The sequence below is a fragment of the Mytilus galloprovincialis genome, chromosome 9 (assembly GCF_965363235.1).
Source record: "Mytilus galloprovincialis chromosome 9, xbMytGall1.hap1.1, whole genome shotgun sequence".
NCBI classification, from domain to species: Eukaryota; Metazoa; Mollusca; class Bivalvia; order Mytilida; family Mytilidae; genus Mytilus; species Mytilus galloprovincialis.
The window spans coordinates 51,817,186-51,843,703 of NC_134846.1; the positions used below are offsets into that span (position 1 = coordinate 51,817,186).

Below are 26,518 nucleotides of genomic sequence, written 5' to 3' on the forward strand. Positions count from 1 at the left end.
TTTGTAAAATGTAAAGTCAAAAGGAAAAATTACATCAGATCCAGAATATTTAATTTAGCGCACCCCTTGTGAAAGGGAAATAACCAAAATGGCCGAGCGGGAAAAAGTCTATTGCCAGGTTTTAATTTCTTTAATTATTTAATCAATTTCATTCATTTAGTACATCAAACAGCATTTTCAACACATTTTGGCTTCAATGTTTCTTTCAAATTTGGTTATTTGTTCATTTAATCGCGTCTTTTTCTGAACCTTTTACCACTTTTCATAAAAAAAAAAAATTTGACCCACTCAAGAAAAACTTATGAATTATTTCTCTTAATTATAACGTACTATTTGGATCAGCTTCCATCTTTCTGAAGTATAAAAAAATGCAGTTTTTACAAACAAATGATACATATCAATTAAACCTCTATGATCTATCTGTCCGCTATCCAAACAATTGAAGGGAAACATCGTTTGTGAAGTCAGTTATTTTTTTTCGAGAAAAATCATCAGTTCTTCTTCCTAGTTAGGGAAAGACTCTGGTGCCGGAGTGCGGAATATTGTTAAGTTGAAAGATGATGTATTTTTGTCTTAAATGACTGTTTTTATTTTTTTTTTGTGTGTTGCGTTGCCACATCACATAATTCTGTATGTGCTTGTCCCAAGTCAGAAATCTGTAATTCAGTGACAGTATTTACTGGATACCTTTTTTTCCCGGTTCCACCTTTTTCTGGTTCGAATTGTTTTACATTGATAATTTATGGGGCTTTTAAAGCTGACTCTATGTATGTGGTTTGTTCATTGACAGTTGTTGAAGGTCCTTCAGACCTACACTACAGTGACCTATTAACATTTATATCATTCTGTCTCTGGTGGAGAGTTGTCTCATTGGCAATCATACCACATATATATTGTTTTCATATTAGCAAAAATTTACATGAAGTGTATTGGCATTTGTTTTGTCAAGGATTAGCCATTTGAATACAGTATGTTGTGAAACACAAGAACACAAGACTTTCTTACAAGTCACATTTGCATTAGATAAAGACATTGTACAATGTAAAAAAGAAAAAAAGTAAAAATCAATTATTATATAGTTCCGTCATTGTCCATAAGAAGCGAAATTATGAGACGTGAAAACCATCTAATAAGATTTTTACTACAAAATGAATTCCGTTTTGCCTTATTTCACATTGGCCTTTTACATCTTTGCTATCCATTATGGATTTTGTTCTGTGTTGAAGGCCTTGTATATGAATTAATTTTGTTGTTAATAATTATACTCTTTGTTCTTTTTCAGACTATATATGACCCAGCATGTACTGCAGGGTTGCAGTCAACATGGGGATTTGGGAACCAGCTGTTTGTATTTCCTGGAAGAAAACCAACTTTGTATCCAGGTATTTGTTACATGTACTTGTGTTATAGATCAAAAATCACATTTATTAGTCTTTATTTGTTTTCTTTTCTTTAATGTTTTTATTAGATTTTTTTTTTCATTGTCAGATTTTAAAAATTTTCTGTTCAACAGGTTAATAGGATTTTTTCATGAGATCATATACAGACATAATAATTTTTATGAAATTTGTTTAGTACCACCTATTGTAACAATGTGTTTTATGTATTCTTGTCACTGTGTGTATTATGCATTTTTGTCACAATGTGTGTTATGTATTCTTATCACAATGTGTATTACATGTATGTATTCTTGTCACAATGTGTATTACATGTATGTATTCTTGTCACAATGTGTATTACATGTATGTATTCTTGTCAAAATGTGTATTATGTATTATCTCAATGTGTATTACATGTATGTATTCTTTTTACCATGTGTATCATGTACATGTATTCTTGTCATAATGTGTAATACATTTTAATCTTGTCACTGAAATGGTCATTGTATTATTTTTCTGTTTTAGAAAATCAGTTACACTGTAGAAGATTACAAGAGATAAGGGAAGTAAGATGGGACATAGATTTATATCACCCTGTCATGAGAAAGCTTGTCAATGAATCTCATAGTAAGTAGATCATCTATATCAAGAGACAGTTTTGAATCTCATATAGTGAGTTATGGAATATTTAAGCCAATCATGAAACAGGTTGTCATTGTGGGAATATAAATTTACACCATTCATGAAACAGTTTGTCATTGAATAACATAGCATGTTATTGGCTTAAATATTCTCAATGGTACCCATTCACAAAATGTCAGTTATATATTTAGACTTTATTTGTTAAATATTCATAAGTCTTGAATAAAGATATTAAAGCATAAGTTATTAATTATGTATGTTCTTATTTGAAGAAGAAAACATAACACTTGAGCAAAAGAAAAGAAAAAGAATGATTTTTGTTTAGGCCAAATAAAAATATATGTGTGGTTCCAGTAACCCGACCGACCCTAGTTAAAACCCCCCGACCCTAGAACTTTTTTTTTCATTTCTGAAAAATAAATTTTCAAACGATCAAATTTTGAGGAATGTGAATTAAAATAATTAAATTCATAGATTTCTGTCATCTGAATTTCCATCACAAGTATCTGTTATGGCTAAAATGCAACAATTCATAACAGAATGCAACAAAATTAACTAAAAACGTATCATGACTGTTTATTTTACAACCAAACACATGTAAAAATGGTGCACTTCCGGTTGGGGCGTGTATAATACCGGAAAAAATTTCGGTAAACACACGATTTTTTTCCGGATTTTGACATTAAAAAAAAAAAAAAAAAAAAAAAAAATTGCCGACCTACCGACCCTATTTTTTAAAAGTATGTAACTGGAACCACACATATATTTTTATTTGGCCTTAGTTTTTCCATTGACAAAATTTAAGTTGGAGTTATTTCCCTTTGTATTCATGTTTAAATAGTTGGCAATGTGCAAAATCCTTGTAAATCAACCAAATTTAATTTGTAATACAGATTGATGTATTATGAATCATTTTCATTTGATTATACCATGTTAAATTCATAAACCACTATCTAGAAACTCCCATGTCATATTTCATTATTATACAGTTTGATTCAAAAAGTATGTAAAATGAGAAATTTAATAGCTAAAATCATACAAATATGTTTTTTTTTTCTATTTTAGATATTTTTGTCATGCTACAGAAACATGCAGCAGAAAAAGCTGTTGGAGGAAGTATACATCCATTGTAAGTGTCTGAAAATTTAATTAAAACATTTGTAATTGGAGTGATAATCATAAAAAAAACAATTATGGTAGTGTAATTGAAATGACTTGTTTCAGAAATTTTTGTATATATGTTTAATTTTTATATGATTTGTATATTAGGGAATATGTAAAGTCGTTGATATGATTGGATAAGACGACTTCCGGTAGTTGATCTTGGCGTTGTTTATTTTTTGATAGATGACATTGACCAAACTCTTTTCGTAACCAACGTAAACAAACGGCGACGATAATAATACCGATGTTAACATTATTTATTTTCACTGCATGTTAACCGTAAATTAAATTATAAACAAAAAGACATTGGTTTGAATGATAAGAGTTTTTGTAGTTTATTTTTTATCAGATTTCATTGAGCACAATTCTTTTTGCATAAACCAACAGATATATTCATGCACAAGACCTATTGAATGACACAAATATACAATTTAAGTGTGATAGAGGTTACGAGTGTGGAAAAATGTATTCCTTATCTCCAATTTTAAAGAATTATAAGGATTAAACGCATTTTAACAGAATTTATTGGTGTATAAACTTGACCAATTCACTCACAAACAAATAAAAGTCTTTATATCATAATAGTCCTTCAGACTTTTATTTGTTCGTGAGTGAATTGGTTGAGTTTATACACCAATAAATTCCTTTAAAAAGGTGTTTAATCCTATAGTATCTGCAGGCTTTTCAATGGTAACATGTCAGAGTAAAATAAGAGGTTAGGTTAATAATACTGTTGGGACTTGTAATAAGATAAGAAACCTTAATTTGGTTTAGCATATGTCAAATACATACAACACAAGCTGTACTGAGCTTTTGACCAAATGTTAAAGGAAAGTGATGTGCAATACAGCTAATTTAAATATACTGTAAATTCAGAAATTATTTGGAGGTTTTTATGTGAACTTTAAAATTATATGCAACTTGAAAGTTTTTACCTCAATTTCAAAGTTCACTGGACCATGAAATGACGAATTGTAAAATCAGTACATTGTCAGGTAACCCTTTTAGATCAAGGTAGTTAACAATCAAATTATAATCATATCAACTTGAAACTTAGTTCACATTTTTATACGACCGCAAAAATTGAAAATTTTTTGGTCGTATATTGGTATGATGTTGGCGTCGTCGTCTGCGTCGTTGTCGTCCGAATACTTTTAGTTTTCGCACTCTAACTTTAGTAAAAGTGAATAGAAATCTATGAAATTTTAACACAAGGTTTATGACCACAAAAGGAAGGTTGGGATTGATTTTGGGAGTTTTGGTCCCAATATTGTAGGAATTAGGGGCCAAAAAGGGCCCAAATAAGCATTTTCTTGGTTTTCGCACTATAACTTTAGTTTAAGTAAATAGAAATCTATGAAATTTTGACACAAGGTTTATGACCACAAAAGGAAGGTTGGAATTGATTTTGGGATGTTTGGTTTCAACAGTTTAGGAATTAGGGGCCAAAAAAGGGCCCAAATAAGCATTATTCTTGGTTTTCGCACAATAACTTTAGTATAAGTAAATAGAAATCAATGAAATGTAAATTCAAGGTTTATGACCACAAAAGGAAGGTTGGAATTGATTTTGGGAGTTGAGGTCCCAACAGTTTAGGAATAAGGGGCCAAAAAGGGGCCCAAATAAGCATTATTCTTGGTTTTCGCACCATAACTGTAGTATAAGTAAATAGAAATCTATGAAATTTAAACACAAGGTTTATGACCATAAAAGGAAGGTTGGGTTTGATTTTGGGAGTTTTGGTCCCAACAGTTTAGGAATAAGGGGCCCAAAGGGTCCAAAATTGAACTTTGTTTGATTTCATCAAAAATTGAATAATTGGGGTTCTTTGATATGCCGAATCTAATTGTGTATGTAGATTCTTAAGTTTTGGTCCCGTTTTCAAATTGGTCTCCATTAAGGTCCAAAGGGTCCAAAATTAAACTTAGTTTGATTTTAACAAAAATTGAATCCTTGGGGTTCTTTGATATGCTGAATATAAAAATGTACATAGATTTTTGATTATTGGTCCAGTTTTCAAGTTGGTCCAAATCGGGGTCCAAAATTAAACTTTGTTTGATATTCAAAAATTGAATAATTGGGGTTCTTTGATATGCCAAATCTAACTGTGTATGTAGATTCTTAATTTTTGGTCCAGTTTTCAAATTGGTCTACATTAAAGTCCAAAGGGTCCAAAATTAAACTAAGTTTGATTTTAACAAAAAAATGAATTCTTGGGCTTTTTTTGATATGCTGAATCTAAACATGTACTTAGATTTTTGATTATGGACCCAGTTTTCAAGTTGGTTCAAATCAGGATCCAAAATTATAATATATAGTATTGTGCAATAGCAAGAAATTTTCAATTGCACAGTATTCAGCAATAGCAAGAAATCTTCAATTGCACAGTATTGTGCAATAGCAAGAAATTTTCAATTGCACAGTATTGCGCAATAGCAAGAAATCTTCAATTGCACAGTATTGTGCAATAGCAAATATTTTCAATTGCACAGTATTGCGCAATAGCAAGAAATATCTAATTACACAATATTGTGCAATAGCAAGAAATTTTAAATTGGAGTTATCTTTCTTTGTTCAGAATAGTAGTTGAATCAACTTAAATCATTGTTTTATACAATATACAATGTATATTCACTTTTACTACCAACCAATCTTTACCATTCAGTGATAACAAGCACTTTTTTTTACATTTTAATATATTATGATGTATTTAAAAGAGTAGTTATTGTTGCAAACTCCATTAGAAATTTGAATTGATATCAGTTTTGGAAAAAGGGAAAGGGGTGTGTGAAAAAAAAATGGGAGGTGGGGTTAAATTTTTCTCATTTCTGATTTCATAAATAAAAATTTCTTCAAACATTTTTTTGAAAGGATTAATATTCAACAGCATAGTGAATTGCTCAAAGGCAAATAAAAAAAAATTAAGTTCATTAGACCACATTCATTCTGTGTCAGAAACCTATGCTGTGTCAACTATTTAATTTTAGATTTAAATAAGTTTGAAGAAGAAATCTTTAATTGATTTGTAAAATCTTGACATTTGTTTTGTGTAAAAAAACCATATAATGTCAAAAATTTGATCACAATCCAAATTCAGAGCTGTATCACGCTTGAATGTTTTGTCCATACTTGCCTTAACTGTTCAGGGTTCGACCTCCGCGGTCGTATAAAGCTGCACCCTGCGGAGCACCTGGTTTTATAACGATTTTGACCATGATATTTGGAGAAGTCAAGGTGTTCCATCAACACATATTCTTGTTTGTGATATACATTAAAACAGTTGATAACAAAATTGTATTGAACCTATTATTTGTTATTGTAGAATACTGAAATCAAGTAGACAATACATTGCAGTGTTAATAGCATACAGTGATGAATTAAAGAAGCTAGCTGGTATAGTATAAATAGAATTAGAAACATTACATAGTCAAGAAAGATAAAACAATCATTACTTTAAAATGTATTGTAAAAATACTTATAGGATTGGGAAACAATTTCAATCTGTAAACATAAATGAATTTTTTAGGTGAATAACATTGCCACAAAAACTTCTCAAATTGAAGACTAAATTTTTTTCAATTGATTATTATAAAATGCTACATGTAATTTCATATAAAAAAAAATTTTTTTGATTGAGGAAATTTCTTTTTCTTCTTTATGTAAATTGTAATGAATTGTTTTCATTGTAGATGCAACCATAGATGAAGACAAGAAGGAGAACTATTTAGATTTATTACGGTTGTTAAAGATGTCAGAACTTATCTGGAGTTTGTGTGAAATATTGTTCCTTGACAGCCCTGCTGGTAAAGTCTTAATTTAGATGTAAAATTCACAAGTAGAATTAGTGTCTATTGTAAAATAAGGTGGAAATTGTCGATTAATACAAACTGTAACATTTAAACTTCTACTGAATACAAGATTTGTATTATGTATGCCAGAATATATCACCAGTTTTTGCTGTGAAATTTAAATACATTACTCATCTTTTAAAGCAACATACCTAATAGATTTCTGCTTATTTCATAGCCTTTAAAGAAAACATCATATGAGGGGCTGACTTCAATTTAATTTAAGCTAAATGCAAGGTTCATTTGCCTCATTCTTACATCATGTATAAAGATTGTTGTCATGTTTATATTGTAAACTCTTGAAACTAACTTTTCTGTATGTGTTTTGTATTACAGGAGGGCTAGTGATAACCCAGCTATTGGATTGGATAAGAATTCATTTTACTGATGAAGAGACTATTTTGCAGATTTTACAAGAAGACAGACCAGATAGTCATCAATTCTACTGGGATTCAGTAAGTATTATAATTTGGTTGTTTTGGGGTTAAGATTGCATTAAATGCAATCAGAACCCTATGGTACTGACTATACATCTAAGTCTTCCAAGGTTGATCACTACTTTTGAGATACACAAAATTCAGTGCATTAAGATAAAATTCTAAACACCCTTTCCATGAACATTTACTGAAACTTAATAATGAAATTTATGCTCAGTTATTTAAGTTTCAGAATGATGTTATACTTAGTAGTTACATTACTAGTGCAGGGTGCAGGAATCTAATATCTGTCATGAAAAAAATCATTGTTAAAGTATTCTTAGAAATTGAAGTTATCTCCCACAATCCATAATTGTTGTTGAATCAACTACAACCAACGATTCATACTATACAGTATACAGTGCTCAGTTTGATTTCCAACTGATAAATAAAAGTATTCTTTATACTTCAGTGCTTACAAGCACTATGGTTCTTTTTTCTGTTGTAAGAGGAAAGAAGTAGATTAATTTAGAAAAAAGTTATATATATTTTACATATTAAATTAAATACCAACTTATTTTCTTTCCAGGTATATAGACTGGTTTTACAGGGTCAGATTGACCATGCTAGACGACTACTTTCAAAACACACAGCAGCATATTCTGACAGTTTTCAAAGCATAGATGATCTCTTGAAAAGAATGCCTATATTTTCTGTAAGTCATATTAAAGGATTAGTTTTGTGTACTTTTCTGACAATTCAAACTAAATGCAAAGATGTAATTTGTATTTTTGTTTCAAATCAAATTTTAAACAAACTTTCAGTTTTATACCCTTGTATTTTCACTTTCAAACCAGAATATAAAACTGTCAGCATCATGTAGTAAGATAATGCATATTGCACAATATTTCACAACTATCTACAAAAAAAGATAATGTTATGAAGAATTCACTTTGTGTATTGACAAAGGCATGAGAACCTCACCCTTATATTTTCAACAAGTGATGGGTTAAGAAAAAGAGATTGTCAAATGAGAGATGTATCTGATAAAAGAATGAGAAAACAACTATCATTCTTCTGTAATAACTTTTGTTAAAGCCGATATGTTATGTTTTCAGCAAATGTCAAGAGGACACTCTGTAGCAGAATTTGACATGAAATGGAGACACTGGCAGGATGATGCACAGAGGAGATTAGAGGAACAAGAATTTGCTTCAAATAAACAATTACGAACTATCTGCAGGGTAATTTACATGTTTGGCATAAAAATTGTCTTGCTTTAGTTTGAACATATTTATTTAAAGTGGATTGGGAAACAAATTATTAATCCCTTTCTACGTTGCATGTGCGAGTGCTGCCTTGTAGCGGCATTAGCCTGCTCTTTTTCGAAAATCTACATGGATATCTTGTATGTGCAAGATATATTGCTCTCTCACACAGGTCAGCCAATTATCGTCCCCTTCCAACAGACTAACATCTTTTCTCAAGATTATACTCTGATGGATTACACTAATGTCCTGACAATGTCCTGACAGTGTCCTGACAGAAATGAAAATGCTAAATTCTTTTTTATTATTGTAAGGATTTACTTGAAATATGGAATCAAGCAAGATGAGAAGTTATATTTAATAAATAAAATTTAAAAAAATAAAAAAAATATTTATAAGAGTTAGAAAACTTGACCTGACCAACTTGACTTTGAAACTACTAAATTATGTCCTGTCCGATATGCAACGGATTGCTATTTAATTTTACACTGTTGTAAGATATCATGTGTGATTTGCATATTGATTTTTTTCAATTGAGAAGTTTCAGATTAAATGTTCAGGAACATAGATAATAGACAATATTTTTTTAGAACCAGTTCTACAGTATGCTTTGGATTGCAGTAAAATTTTAACAATTTTTTACCATTACATCCAGATATGCATATCTTTCTGAAGATTTTTGGATCATTAGTTCAAAAGTTGTCACAATTTATGATGAAAATCAGTTTTCCTACATTGTTGTTTTGAATGAAGTTACATATTGCACAGTTGTTTACTAACACGTGTATAGTTTTTAAAACGCCTGTCCCATTTAAGTTGGGTTTTTTTGCCTTTCTGAATGTTCCACTGAAAAGCAACTTGATAGTTTACTACTATTGTTTTTAAAAATGTCCCTAAAATGTATAATGCAGATTTTGGCTGGTGAAGAAGCAGTTTTTACAGAATTGCAGGATATCTGTGGAACCTGGTACCATATGTTAGTTTCCAAAATGTTATATCAACATCCTACAGTCAAAGCCATAGATCTTCAGTATTATGTACAGGTAAGTCTCTCTCAAGTATTATATAAACATTTCAAAAATTGAGATCCTAGATTTTAGTATAAATTCTATAGAAATGAAAGGAGATGTGAAATACCACTGAAACAACAATTCATAAGGCCAAATAAAAATATATGTGTGGTTCCAGTAACCCGACCGACCCTAGTTAAAACCCCCCGACCCTAGAACTTTTTTTTTCATTTCTGAAAAATAAATTTTCAAACAATCAAATTTTGAGGATTGTGAATTAAAATAATTAAATTAATAGATTTCTGTCATCTGAATTTCCATCACAAGTATCTGTTGTGGCTAAAATGCAAGAATTCATAACAGAATGCAACGAAATTAACTAAAAACGTATTAGACTGTTTATTTTACAACCCAACACATGTTAAAACTGGCTGACTTCCGGTTGGAAAGTGTAAAATACCGGAAACAATTTCGGTAAACACACGATTTTTTTCCGGATTTTGACATTCAAAAAAAAAAAATAAAAATTGCCGACCTACCGACCCTATTTTTCAAAAGTATGTAACGGGAACCACACATATATTTTTATTTGGCCTAAAGGCGAAACGACAAAAAGATGATTAATTAAAGGTCACTGTACAGCCTTCAACAATAAGCAAAACCATACTGCACAGTATTAAAACTTCTTGGATGGCAAAATGAGAAACAATTCATAAGAAAAGACCTAGGGCCTTTGTATTTTATTGAACACTTTGATTTGTGGTTCATTTAAACCCAAAAAGTCTTCAAAAGATTGAACCTCAAAAACAAGTAATCCACAGTACGATATGAACATTCCAAAATTATTGACATCTTTAGTTTGTAGTTTGATACTTAAAGAATCAAACCAACAGACATGGATAATCATAAAACGTAAGGTAGGAAATTTTGAAGGCTTGAAATGATACTGAGAACACATGACTATGCCACTTGTTTTATCCATTAAAATTAATTTTTCAGTGGTTTGCAAGGTGCTTGTGAAATAGCAGCAACGTTTAATTGTTGATGCTTGTAGTAAGTCTGGTGAAACCGAGCAGGCCTTAGAGTTATTTAATCAGATTCAAATCTATTCCATGTTGATCATGTTTTGCAATCTATAAATGTTAGAATTTTATTTTGTAGAGTTGTTTAGATGTTTACAGAAATAGCCAACAGAGATTAGGAGAATTAGATAATATATTATTGGTGGCTTTAGAGTTTGATATACACCAGGTTATAAAGGAAAGCAGGTAATTTCTTCAAAAAGTATATATTGTAGTACGGTAATATCAATAAAATTGAGAATGGAAATGGGGAATGTGTCAGAGACAACAACCTGACAAATAGCAGATAACAGCCAATGGCCATCAATGGGTCTTCAACGCAGCGAGAAAATTCTGATATACTATACTAATATTTTTCTTCATTGACTTATTGCTGTGTTTACAATGTCATACCATTCGATGATAGTCCAAAAAGATTTTTTTGTTTGTGTGAAGTAACTGCTTGTTGTTGGTACTTAATATTACATTCTTAGCATAATTTACATTTTTTGTTTTAGTTCTATGTTCAGCAATTGGTGGTTTGTGGCACATCTTACAGACTTATTACAACATTGTGGTCAGTTGGAAGCTCATAAACTACAGTGAGTACAAATTGTTATGCAAAGTTGGTGAATTAATGGTTTGTTTAGTTTAATTTCAAATTGTAAAACAAAAAACTATATAAACATTACATGAATTTTACATAAGGCCAAATAAAAATATATGTGTGGTTCTAGTAACCCGACCGTCCCTAGTTTAAACCCCCCGACCCTAGAACTTTTTTTTCATTTCTGAAAAATAAATTTCATACGATCTTATTTTGAGAATAATATAAAATTCGTAGATTTCTGTCATTTGAATCTCCATAAGAAGAATCTGTTTTTGGTAAAATGCAAGAATTCATAACAATTTGTTGTCAAAATGCAACAAAATTAATGAAAAACGTAAATGACTGTCTTTATTTTGCAACCAAACACTTTTAAAATTGTCGACTTCCGGTATTGACGTGTGTAATACTGGAAACAATTTCGGTAAACACGATTTTTTTCCGGATTTTGACAATCCTAAATAAAATTTAGAAAAAAATAAATAAAATTTGCCGACCTACCGACCCTATTTTTCAAAAGTATGTAACTGGAACCACACATATATTTTTATTTGGCCTAAACAGTAATGCATTATGATCGTCAAATATTTTCAAAAGCATGCTAAACGCATATTTATTTCAACCTCATAGATTTCATAGAAATTTATCCACCAACCATATCCAATAGAATAAAACTACTGAATGAAAACAACAAAAATCAGATATCTAAAAGTAAATTACAAAATTGTTGATAATTTTACCCCAACCTACTTTTGAAAATCTGCACTTTCCATGTTTTGAAAATGGTTGACTATTACAGATGACTCTCATCATTATACACACATGATTTCTGTAATTTTGTATCTGAGTAATCTATAGAATTTAAAAGGATCATGGCAATATATTCAAATATTCTACAGTACTGATACATAAATGATGGGGGGTATAATGTATTGTTTTTATGCCCCAATAATGGGCATTATGTTTTCTGGTCTGTGTGTCTGTTCGTTCGTCCGTCCGTTCGTCTGTCCCGCTTCAGGTTAAAGTTTTTGGTCAAGGAAGTTTTTGATGAAGTTGAAGTCCAATCAACTTTAAACTTAGTAAACATGTTCCTTGTGATATGATCTTTCTAATTTTTAATGCCAAATTATAGATTTTATCCAATTTTCATGGTCCACTGAACATAGAAAATGATAGTGCGGATAGGGCATCTCATTGGGACACATTCTTGTTTAAAAACCAAAATAGTCTGTTTGTATCATGTTTTAGTTTATATTTAGTGTAATTAAATTATTTTACATTTCAGATATGGTTCAAATTTAAGAGAATTTTTATTATTAGACTTTACATTTCAGATATGGTTCAAATTTAAGAGAATTTTTATTATTAGACTATGCCAGTAGTCTTATGTCAAATAAAAGGTAAATCACAGTATTTATTTTCTCTCTACTATTTCTAAAGCTTATCTGATTAAATGAAACCATTTCCTCACTTTTATCTCCCCTTGATAGAGTCCAGGAGCGTGTCATACGTTTGCTGTTTACAGCATCAGCTGCATTGTAAACAATGTATTAGCTTGTGATTAGGGCATTTATGCAGAACCACAAGCGGTAGATCAGTGATATTTGGTATAAGCATTGGAACGTCTCCATTTCCATGAAAATTAATTGGCCCTGCCCCCTGCTGCTCACATCATGTGGTTAATTTGGAACCAATTTTAGTAGGTGAATGATGTTAGGTATGTAGCTGTATTAATATTTCACATCTTATTTTTTGATTGTTTGGCCCTGCCCCTGCTGCTCACATCATGTGGTTAATTTAAAACCAATTTTAGTAGGTGAATGATGTTAGGTATGTAGCTGTATTAATATTTCACATCTTATTTCGATTGTTTGGCCCCTAAAATATTGCTATTTTAATTTCGAAAATTGCATTTAACAATTAAAAATAAAGAGGCGAGACATATCTCTGTGTCAACAATTTAAAGTAAGAATAAGAAGTCTTTATTAATTGTTATAGCTTTAACAATATGAATATTTTATCTTGTGAAAAGTAATGGACAATGTGTGACCATTGCATTGACCCTGCTTTATAAAAATATTTCGAATTATTTCCACAAGCATAAAAGATTGTTTGAACAAAAACAATAATTTTATAACAATATATTTATGATTTTATTTTTTCAGTTTATGGGTTGTTGGTGTGAGTTATTTAGACCACTGTCCTGAATTTGGAAGGTAAGGAGGACACTTGTTTTGAGTAACATCTCTCCCAGGTTATGTTTTGCAATAGATATAAAAAAAAAAAAAAGGATTTAAAAAAAGAAACGAAATAGATTAAACACCAAGAACATATTTAAACTAATTAAACCAAAATATAAAAATCAACAGTCACTGAAAAGATCATGACATAAGACTGACACACAAGCATTGACAACTATGGATGGTAGATATTTAATCATTACATAATCAGATCATAATTTTTTACACAAACATCGTGGTGATGTAACTGATAAAAATCACTCCATCAATCCTCCAGCCCTTTCACATATTTAGCAATTGTCAGGGTTAGTAACATCTAAGGATTAGATCTACTCATTATTGCAGAATATTCAATGAATATACATTCATCGGTTTATTGAATATATCGGGTAATTGGATATTTTAAGCTGACATTTTGGGTATCCTATTTGCCAGAGTCTTCTGTAATACATTGGAAAATATATGCCAGAAGCAAAACAGAAAAAAAGTCATGTAATCCAATATGTTCTCTTATCAATGTGAGAGAAGACCAAAACAATTAAATTCTAAAAGTTGTTTGCTCACAATAGAATATTTGGTATTACATGTACATGTAGTTTTTTTAGTGTGAAGGAAAAAAAACAAAAAACAGAAAGTTTTTTGATACCTGTATAGCTGTTTTGACGATTAGTTATTTGACATTATATTTTCTTTCCTACTGTGATGCCAATGTACTATGGTCTTTTATCATCAAATAATCTTACATTTTATAAATTCATGATTTCTATTGATTAATTTATGTAAATGCATCTATTTGTAGACATTACTTGGAAAATTTCATAGAAAATATGCCTATAGAAACAGAAAGGAAAGCACAGAAACTATTGAATATTTGTAAGGAGAGAAATATGACTGAACAAGGTAATTGATAGGTGGTTTTAATGACAAGAATTTATATCTGAACTATGGATTGGTTTAGTTAGAAAAACAATTTAGAACTAATTGGTATTTTTATTTCAAAGATATACAAAGAAGGTTATTGTATAATATATATAAATGAATTGTGTGAAAATTAAACAAAAAAGTAATCAACTTTTACATAGCTGGACATAATTTTCTGACTTTAGCTATACCTCTTGTTAGATCCTCTGTCTTTAAAAAGTAGCTGCTATATATTAAGAATAAGACTTTAGATACATAATGTTTTAAGCTCTTCTATGTAGCAAACTCCATATAATCAGCAAGTTGTTCAAGATATTATAACTCCTTTATATCGCTGAACCTCTTTGTTTTTGCATTTCCCAGGCAACTAATCTAAAAAGAACATAATGCCTTAATGCTAAAAAAAATTGAAGGAAACTTCAACACAACATTAAGGTGTAATACCACCATTGATTTTCCCCTATTAGTCTTTGTTAAATTTGCACTTTTCAAAATAGTGTGTAGAATTTATCTTTGTTTCAAATAAAGAAATACTTGGCATGAGTAAAGTTTTATCCTGTCCAGTTCTATAGAAAAAAATCACATAACATTTCATTGCATATAAGAAAATAACCATCATTGGAAGTTAACCAATCAAATTTCTCCCCTTATTTTATCTGTGTACAAGGTTTAGTCACCATGTAACCTCAAGATTACAAAATTTTCTATAGAAATCCCAAATAAAAAATAATGGTATTTTGAAATACCCAAGACATATGTTTATGACACAGAAATGGTTTTACTGCAATAAAATGTAGAATTAATTACCTACAACTGTCAAATTCAAGGGAATATTTTTTTCGACCTACTTTCGTATACAACTGGATGTGACATACCATGATTTAGTGGTATTACACCTTAACAAGATTATTATTTCTGACTAGTTGGAATATGAAGAACAGTTAAATTTTTGGATAGATCTTGGGGGAAAAAAAAGAAAGTTATTGTTCAGTTCAAATCCATCTATCATTTAATAGATTTATAAATATTAGAGTGTATAAGATAACAAAATATTACTTTGTACATTTACAGCAAGAAGTATATGTAAAGTTGTTGGAATGAGACATCTCAATAATATTACTTTGTATGTTTACAGCAAAAAGTATATGTAAAGTTGTTGGAATGAGACATCTCAATAATATTACTTTGTATGTTTACAGCCAGAAGTATATGTAAAGTTGTTGGAATGAGACATCTCAATAATATTACTTGTATGTTTACAGCCAGAAGTATATGTAAAGTTGTTGGAATGAGACATCTCAATAATATTACTTTGTATGTTTACAGCCAGAAGTATATGTAAAGTTGTTGGAATGAGACATCTCAATAATATTACTTTGTACATTTACAGCAAGAAGTATATGTAAAGTTGTTGGAATGAGACATCTCAATAATATTACTTGTATGTTTACAGCCAGAAGTATATGTAAAGTTGTTGGAATGAGACATCTCAAAAAAAAAATTCTCAATAATATTACTTTGTATGTTTACAGCCAGAAGTATATGTAAAGTTGTTGCAATGAGACATCTCAATAATATTACTTTGTATGTTTACAGCCAGAAGTATATGTAAAGTTGTTGCAATGAGACATCTCAATAATATTACTTTGTACATTTACAGCAAGAAGTATATGTAAAGTTGTTGGAATGAGACATCTCAATAATATTACTTGTATGTTTACAGCCAGAAGTATATGTAAAGTTGTTGGAATGAGACATCTCAATAATATTACTTTGTATGTTTACAGCCAGAAGTATATGTAAAGTTGTTGGAATGAGACATCTCAATAATATTACTTTGTATGTTTACAGCCAGAAGTATATGTACAGTTGTTGGAATGAGACATCTCAATAATATTACTTTGTATGTTTACAGCCAGAAGTATATGTAAAGTTGTTGGAATGAGACATCTCAATAATATTACTTTGTATGTTTACAGCAAGAAGTATATGTAAAGTTGTTGGAATGAGACATCTCAATAATAAAAGACTAGGAGCAGCATTAACATGGTTCTTAAGGTCAAAGGTAATAAATGCTTTTACATCCACATATATTTTTACCCTATTAATAAACGCTAGGATTTGATCATTGTTTTTATGCAAAGCAGCTCTTGATTTTGCAAGAGATTTCATTAAACAATTTTATAAATTTCATACACTTTAAAAGTGGTGACTGTACTGCAATTCAGGGCTTCCAAAAAATATTTGAGCCAGTCCGACACTTTATATCTGATCCCGATTTTAATCCCTAAGACTAAGTCACAAAAGGCAATTATGGTAATTAGATGGCCATCCGAATGAAAAACAATATTAAACATTACTTTGATATGAATTTGTTGTGCTGACGTAAATTGTTAAATTGGCAGTGCATCATTCAAAGTATGCACATCAGACCGTTTTGGAAGCCTTGCTGCAATTACCTTGTCGTCTGCTTTTAGGTCCATTCATCCAACAAATATTTTCGTCACACTTTTTTGTGAACTTCTAAAACATAAAGACTTCATTTTGGTTTTAGCTACTTGAAAGTAATGATTAGCACCTTGGGAAAACTTTAAATTGTCAAATACTTCTTCCTGTTGCTGATTTTTTAAAACATTGATAGAACTTTAGAAAAATTTGTCACATTTTTAAAAACTACTAAACAGAATTACATCATATTTGTCAGTAGCTCAACAGTGATAAGTTGTAAAATGTGTGAGCACTTTCTGGATGTTTCCGAAACCATCATGTTTGTTAAAAGCTCCACATTTTTAAGTTACCAAAAAGGTAACTTTCATCTTGTCTTTTGTATATACGAAATAGGCTGATAAATGTTAACATCAACAAATATATAAAAATAAAATCTAATTAAATACTGTTTTTGTCCTTTTAGGATGTTGCTTTTGCTACTGTTATTGCAGAAAAGTAAGTACAACTTTTAAGCTCTGAATGCATGCAAATAGGCCTTTTTATTGAAACTAGCCCAGTTGGGATTTACAACATTAAAGTTGTGTCAAGAATTCAGGAAAACAGTGAAAAAATGCCTACATTTTATATCTTATATAATTTCGGACAGGTTATTTTATACTCTCATCTTAAATATTAACATATACATGTGATACATTAGAAATAATGAAATTTCAAAATAATACCTCGCTGAACAACAAACAGTATCAACCTAAAAAAAAAATCAAAGATCACAAAAAATGGAAAACAACACGTTTAATAATTTATTGCGTCCGAAGCGCTTTTCTGGATTTACCTTCATCAGGAACGCTCAAAGCCAAACATTTGAAATCCGAAGATGTATAAGTACCGAAAATCGTTGAAGAGCTATATGTTAAAAATACCTAAAATAAATAGCCAAATTCATCTAAAGCCAACTTTGCCTGAGGGAGTTGAAACCTTAGTTTCATAATAATTTCAAAATTTATAAACGGACAATTTTAGTAAAGTTTGTTAAATCATGTCAGTACCGAAGCACTGACTACTGAGCTGATGATACCCTCGGGGACTGATAGTCCACCAGCAGAGGTATCGACCCAGTGATGTAAAAAATGGAAAACAACACGTTTAATAATTTATTGCGTCCGAAGCGCTTTTCTGGATTTACCTTCATCAGGAACGCTCAAAGCCAAACATTTGAAATCCGAAGATGTATAAGTACCGAAAATCGTTGAAGAGCTATATGTTAAAAATACCTAAAATAAATAGCCAAATTCATCTAAAGCCAACTTTGCCTGAGGGAGTTGAAACCTTAGTTTCATAATAATTTCAAAATTTATAAACGGACAATTTTAGTAAAGTTTGTTAAATCATGTCAGTACCGAAGCACTGACTACTGAGCTGATGATACCCTCGGGGACTGATAGTCCACCAGCAGAGGTATCGACCCAGTGATGTAAAAAATGGAAAACAACACGTTTAATAATTTATTGCGTCCGAAGCGCTTTTCTGGATTTACCTTCATCAGGAACGCTCAAAGCCAAACATTTGAAATCCGAAGATGTATAAGTACCGAAAATCGTTGAAGAGCTATATGTTAAAAATACCTAAAATAAATAGCCAAATTCATCTAAAGCCAACTTTGCCTGAGGGAGTTGAAACCTTAGTTTCATAATAATTTCAAAATTTATAAACGGACAATTTTAGTAAAGTTTGTTAAATCATGTCAGTACCGAAGCACTGACTACTGAGCTGATGATACCCTCGGGGACTGATAGTCCACCAGCAGAGGTATCGACCCAGTGATGTAAAAAATGGAAAACAACACGTTTAATAATTTATTGCGTCCGAAGCGCTTTTCTGGATTTACCTTCATCAGGAACGCTCAAAGCCAAACATTTGAAATCCGAAGATGTATAAGTACCGAAAATCGTTGAAGAGCTATATGTTAAAAATACCTAAAATAAATAGCCAAATTCATCTAAAGCCAACTTTGCCTGAGGGAGTTGAAACCTTAGTTTCATAATAATTTCAAAATTTATAAACGGACAATTTTAGTAAAGTTTGTTAAATCATGTCAGTACCGAAGCACTGACTACTGAGCTGATGATACCCTCGGGGACTGACACAGTCTGGACCTGAATTATGATACTGAATTAATTATAACTATTCATATTTGAAGTAACTTATTTGAACTTATTTTGACATGTTATTTTTTACAGATTTTTGTTAGAATACAGTGAAAGTGGTTCCTTTACAAACTTAGATCTAATTGATAATTTAGGACCATCAATGTTGCTGAGCAACCGACTAACATTTTTAGGTTAGTATTATTTTTTATGTCCCCACCCTAAGGGAGGGAGCATTAAGTTTTACCCTTGTCCATCTGTACTTTATTTTATAAAAAAATCATTGTCTGTTAGCTTCTAGGACTTGACTTGTAATGTAGTTTATGTTCACTATAAAATCAATCTATAAATGTAGATTAAAAAAATACACATTTCCCTACTCCATTGTATTTTTTATAATTATGTCACCCTGACGGAGGTCGGGTGACATATTGTTATTGTACAATTCTTTTTTATACAACCACAAAATGTTTTTGCGTTCGTATAATGGTATGATGTCGTCGTCTGCGTCGTCGTCCGAAGACACAATTGATGTCCGGACAATAACTTTAGTTTAAGTGAATGGATCTCTATGAAATTTTGTAAAAAGGTTCAATACCTCAAAAGGAAGGTTGGGATTGATTTGGGGATGATGGTCCCTACCGTTTTGGAATTAGGGGCCCAAAAGGGGCCCAAAACAAGCATTTTTCTACTTTCAGGATATCTACTTATGTATAAGCACTTCAATTGCTCTGAAATTGTACCAAAATGTTTAATACCACAGGAAGAAAGTTTGGATTGAATTTGAGAGTTATGGTCCAAAATGTGTAGGAATTTGGGGCCAAAATAAGCATTTTTTTATTTTTCAATCAATAACATGTGTTTAAGTTTCCATACTTCAAAGGTATGGTTTAGGGGGGAGGGGGGTTACTGTTCAAATCATCAAGCAATTCGGGACAAAAAAGTGGGGAAAAAAGGGTTTTTCTTGTTAAAGGACAATTTAGAAAATTTAAAAGCAGTGAAGGGGAGGTAATCAAATTAAAAGAACACTGTTATATATATGTTTGATTACTTGATAACCTCCCTTACACTGCTTGAAAATTATTTATTAAGAAATGATGATTGTCTTGAGATGTGTAGCTGTAAATTTATTTTTTAGAAGTTACTGTTTATTAATGTTAATTTTAACCATGACTGTATGTCATTTTATATTTTAATATTTTATGATGTATTTAAACAAGTAGTTTTATTACCAACTCCATTAGAAAGAATTGAGATTATTTTTTTTAATAAGGAAACGTTGGAGGTGAAAACAAATGTGGGAGGGGGTTTGGGGTAGGGGTGTAAAATTTTTCTCATTTCAGATTTCAGAAATTAAAATGAATTTTTCTGCAAATATTTTTTTTTTGAGGGGAATAATATTCAACAGCAAAGTGTATTGCTCAATAGCAAAAAAATATTTTTTAAGTTCATTAGGCCACATTCATTCTGTGTCAGAAACCTATGATGTGTCAACTACTTAATCACAATCCAAATTCAGAGCTGTACATGTATCAAGCTTGAATGTTGTGTCCATACTTGCCCTAACTGTTCATGGTTCGACCACTGTGGTTGTATATAGCTGCGCAATGCGGAGCATCTGGTTTCTTCTTCATATTATTATTCCACACATTTTATCCATACTATTTCTTGGAATCGTATGGACCAATTGTAATGGAACTTTACCAGAATGTTAATAACCATTGTCAGAAGTGCAGTCGAGGTTGGCACTTTCAGGATGTCTGCTGTAAAAAAATTAAGTTTTAGTTTTTGGTGGATAATTTGACTCTGACAAAACATTTAATCGTCATATTTTTATACAATATAGCTGTCCTCTATATACATGCTGTGGATGTTTTTGAGATTCATTGGAAACTGATCAAAAATATCAAAATACTGAAAATTCTTTAAAATGTATAACACTTTTACAGAAATGTTGTCTGGCCAATCTAGACGTAGCATTTAACTTTGGAATTTCCAAAATGGCTGCAGTTACCTTGGAAACAAGGCAAAAATATCGAAATGCTCAAAACTTAGAGAAACTGTATAAAAATGGTTCACACCAAACATAGATGTTGTCTTTTATTTTGAATTTTCAAAATGGCCGCCGTTGCCATGGAAACAGCACAATTGTTGAAAATTGAAAAATGTACTTGAAAGATCTGTTGTTATGCATATATCTGCATTCACTGATGAAAAAAATCAAATTGGCTGCCATTTAGTGGCAATTGGGGAACCAGGGTGACATCGGCTATTGCTTGCAATGGCAATTCTAGTTTTATTTGAGTTTTTAACTCAATGACTTTGAGGTTCTTTGCACAAAATATTTAGAAAAGTATAGGTAATTCTTTGTGAGCAAAAGAAAGACGAAATCTATTTTTAAGGTGAATTATCAATGACTTATAGAAACATTGTATTTTATTTTACTACATGCAGTAGATATAAGTTGATAATGAAGTAGAATGAATGCTTTGAGAATCATGTAAATTTTGAATATTAAAAAGGGCACCTGAAAAAATTTCTTTGTACATTTTAGCTATTTAGGTTATTTAAAAATGATTCACTGAAAAGTCAGAAATTAATGTGTGCATTTATTATTACGAATCACTGATTACTGGTAGAATGTGAGATCTTATAAATGTGATTTCGAAAAAAAATGTTTTTTAAAAAATCACTCCTGAAATTATGAATGCAAGTTTTATTTTTATGAACCTAATACAATGTACTGTTGCATTATTTTTACATTAATTAAAACATCCCATTAGTTTATGAACTAACTGTATTACAATACGTAGTGATTTATTTTGAAAAAACTATATATAATTTCTCATTACCAAGTTTACTATATTTAGATATATTAACATATGTTTTAGGTAAATACAGAGAGTTCCATAAGTTATATGAAGATGGAGATTTCTTTGCTGCAGGATCATTATTACTTTCACTTCTAGATTCAAGGCTAGCTCCAAAAGAGTAAGTATACTGGACCAAAACTTGTGATATACACTAGTCTCAGTTATTTTTATGTCACTTGTGGACATCAGAATTTCTTTGTCATTCATAGTTCTCATAAAATCCTAAAGTAGGGAACAGATCTTCCTGAAATAAACATCATGTATGAAAATTAAAAAGAAAACAGGCTTCTCAAAATCAAAACATGCATTTTAACTTGAAAATCTGTAAAAAAAAAATAGCTGTCTGTTCTCACTGCCTCCAATACAAATTATTGATTTCATGGTAAACTAGTAAAGTTTCATCTTGATCTACAGTAGATGTCATAGAGGAATGATTTTAAATCAGTGGAGTTTTTTTTGTATTTAGCACAGAAGTTACTCTTATCAATTTAATAAATAATGGCAAATCTTGTCAGTTTGTTAAAGCGTTATCATTAAACAAGTAATTGGAAAGTGGGTGTGTTTCATATATAAATGTACTAAGATGGTTTATTAAGTCTGCATTTCGTTCCATTCTTATTTGACAAAGTAATCTAACATTTTCTTAAAATAGCTGCCATAATATTAAAAATGTAAGCAGAGCAGTTCTCTTAATATCTGTTGCAGTTTGAAATTAAAGCATGTTTTATAAAAGTTGACAGTGTATTTTAAGATATTTTGATTTTTTTTAGATTTTGGTTAACTCTGTTAAAAGATGCGATTCCTTTGCTTGAGGCAAGAGAAGTGAGTTTACCAATTACAAACTACTATTCTTTAATATCTTAATAGTCATAACTGATTAACAAAAATCTGAAACCTTAAACTGCTTAACCAAATTGAACATAAACATGTATGATAAAACCATCTTTTTTATTTAAAAGATGTCTTTTTTTTTCAAATAGGGCATTTAACAATGGCATTTTGTCATCTTTCTTTTTTCTATTTTGCTGTGTAGCAAGTAGGTCATAAATCTATTGTAACAAATTAACAGATTTATCTTTCAAGGGAGACAAGACCATGTCTCTGTTCTAATGTACAAACAGCCTATTATTTAATCTGAGCTCATTTCATTAATTTGTATAATTCTAATTTTTGTTGAGCCTTCGACTTTAGTCGATAAAGCGAGACATAGCGATCCTACATTTCTTCATCGTCGGAAGCGGCAGCAGCATCCACAAATATTCACATTGTGGTTAAAGTTTTTGAAATTTTAATAACTTTCTTAAACTATCCTGGATTTGTACCAAACTTGGACAGAAGCTTGTTTATGATCATAAAATAGTATCCGGAAGTAAATTTTGTAAAAAAAAATCCATTTTTTCCGTATTTTACTTATAACTGGACTTAGTTTTTCTGCCGAGATACAATACATTCACACTGTAGTTAAAAGTTTTTAAAATTTTATATCTTTTTTATACTATCATGGATTTGTACCAAAATTGGACTGAAGCTTGTTTATAATCAAAAGCTAGTATCTAGAAGGAAATTTTGCTCAAATTTTGTACCTGTTTATCCATATTTTACTTATAAATGGACTTAATTTTCATCCAGTTAATATTACATACAGTCTGCAGTTAAAGTTTTTAAAACAATTATTAGATTTATAAACTATCCTGGATTTTTACCAAACTTGGACAGAAGCTTCTTACAATTTTAAGACAATATTGAGAGAAATATTTCTATCGAATTTTTTCTTTCATTTTTGTTGAGCCTGCGATTAACAGCAAAAGAAGGCTGAATACTGTGTTCTGCGGAACCCTTACAAATTTTTTTATTGTTAACATCAAGTCCCAATTTAATTGCACAAGCTGACATATTGAATTTCTGAAACTCAGCATGTTGAGTAATGTCAATAAAATGCCACTAACCAAAAGTTTCAGATACCTATATGTTTATCCATTTTATATTTCAGTTGATATTTAGCAGTTCTGATACATACCAGTTGATGCACTGTTTAGAAGAACTAACAAAGGAGTTTGATGTGATGAAACAGAAAGATGGAAAAAGAAGGGTAATTCTTTAGGAAATATTTTAAAGAGTTAGAAAATAAAAGCAAAGATAAATAAAGGGCCCCAATAGTAATGATAAAGAAGAAGTCTCATAGCATGGCTATTGAGAGACTTACAAACAAAGATGTTTTACAACCAAAGATGTTGAAGAAATTGTTATGAACTTTTGATCTGACAGATGGATTCAACATTGTAAAATGATCTCCCTTTGGGACATAGAGCTAGAAAAAACTGTCAGATCGAAAATTCATAACAAAGTTCTAAGTATATTTGCTAATTTTTATGCCCCACCTACGATAGTAGAGGGGCATTATGTTTTCTGGTCTGTGCGTCCGTTCGTCCGTTCGTTCGTCCGTTCGTTCGTCCGTTCGTCCGTCTGTCCCGCTTCAGGTTAAAGTTTTTGGTCGAGGTAGTTTTTGATGAAGTTGAAGTCCAATCAACTTGAAACTTAGTATACATGTGCCCTATGATATGATCTTTCTAATTTAAATGCCAAATTAGAGTTTTGACCCCAATTTTACGGTTCACTGAACATAGAAAATGATAGTGCAAATTTCAGGTTAAAGTTTTTGGTCAAGGTAGTTTTTGATGAAGTTGAAGTCCAATCAACTTGAAACTTAGTATACATGTGCCCTATGATATGATCTTTCTAATTTAAATGCCAAATTAGAGTTTTGACCCCAATTTTACGGTTCACTGAACATAGAAAATGATAGTGCAAATTTCAGGTTAAAGTTTTTGGCTTCAGGTTAAAGTTTTTGGTCAAGGTAGTTTTTGATGAAGTTGAAGTCCAATCAACTTGAAACTTAGTATACATGTGCCCTATGATATGATCTTTCTAATTTAAATGCCAAATTAGAGTTTTGACCCCAATTTTACGGTTCACTGAACATAGAAAATGATAGTGCAAATTTCAGGTTAAAGTTTTTGGCTTCAGGTTAAAGTTTTTGGCTTCAGGTTAAAGTTTTTGGTCAAGGTAGTTTTTGATGAAGTTGAAGTCCAATCAACTTGAAACTTAGTATACATGTGCCCTATGATATGATCTTTCTAATTTAAATGCCAAATTAGAGTTTTGACCCCAATTTTACGGTTCACTGAACATAGAAAATGATAGTGCAAATTTCAGGTTAAAGTTTTTGGCTTCAGGTTAAAGTTTTTGGTCAAGGTAGTTTTTGATGAAGTTGAAGTCCAATCAACTTGAAACTTAGTATACATGTGCCCTATGATATGATCTTTCTAATTTTAATGCCAAATTAGATTTTTACCCTATTTCACGGTCCATGGAACATGGAAAATGATTGAGTGGGGCATCCGTGTACTTTGGACACATTCTTGTTATTGTATGCTGTGTGTATGTTTTTATCTTTCTATTACAGGTAGTGTTCTATCTAAGACTAAAAGATACTTTATGGGCTTTATGTTCTATGGTCTGTGCGTCCATTCGTCTGTCTGTTAGGTCCCGGTTTAGGTTATAAATTTTTTGGTCAAGGTAGTTTTGAATGAAGTTGAAGTCCAATGAACTTGAAACTTAGTACACATGTTCCCTATGATATGATCTTTTAAATTTAGATGCCAAATTAGAGAGTTTCACCCCAATTTCACGGTCTTCTAAACATAGAAAATGATAGTATGAGTGGTGCATCTGTGTACTTTGTACACTTCTTGTTTTGTTATGTTTATGGTTTTCAGTGGTCAAATGCTCCTTATAGCTTGTGTTACACTGTAAATTCAGAAATTATTGCGAGGTTTTTATTATTGCGAAAAATGTGACAGAGTTGTAAACGCAATAATTTAAACTTGCATTTTGAAATATTTTATATGAATTAAACAGGATTTTTCTCAAAATCGTAAAAATTTAAAACGCATTTAAGTCTTAAATGACAAAATAGCAATTTTAAATGCACGCAATAATTTCTGAATTTACAGTATATTAAACTTATGCTTAAACTTAAGTAATTGATAAAATAATAATTGATACACTGAAAAATTTTAAATGCACAGAAATTTATTTTGTGATTGCTTTTAAGAAACTAACAATTTGTATTTTCAGTCATTTTCTGAACATGAGAAGGAAAAGTTGGATTTACTGAAATTAGGACTAACAAGAAACTTATCTAGGGCTATTGTTACAGAGGGTAGTATTAAATTGAGCTGAGATGATATTAGTTTCCAGGAATAAATTTTGAGACAGACTTAAAAACAGAATAATGTGAATAAAATCTTGAAAAATGTAATTTTCATGGTTAAAAGAAAATGTGAAATTATGTGGATTAAAGTCAAGGTTACTGTAAAGCATCATGAGTGCTATGTCTTAGCCAACGAGACACAAAATATTGGAATGTCACTGGACAAGAAAACTGAAATGTGAAAGATTAAAATGTATGTCAAAATTAAACTTGTTTTGTAAGTG

General features: G+C 30.6%; 1 protein-coding gene across 1 annotated transcript; it reads left to right on the forward strand.

Moving 5' to 3' along the window:
- Positions 1-71: 71 nt before the first annotated feature.
- LOC143045248 (nuclear pore complex protein Nup85-like) lies at positions 72-26,518 on the forward strand. Its single transcript, XM_076217623.1, has 22 exons — positions 72-118; positions 1,283-1,382; positions 1,905-2,006; positions 3,087-3,150; positions 6,508-6,578; positions 6,875-6,988; positions 7,370-7,488; positions 8,039-8,164; positions 8,568-8,693; positions 9,629-9,760; positions 10,889-10,995; positions 11,307-11,390; positions 12,730-12,795; positions 13,561-13,611; positions 14,435-14,535; positions 16,536-16,621; positions 17,468-17,499; positions 19,242-19,342; positions 22,040-22,139; positions 22,792-22,843; positions 24,012-24,110; positions 26,159-26,518. Exons 1-22 carry the CDS (start codon positions 89-91, stop codon positions 26,261-26,263), a joined length of 1,968 nt encoding a protein of 655 aa, XP_076073738.1. The 5' UTR covers positions 72-88; the 3' UTR covers positions 26,264-26,518.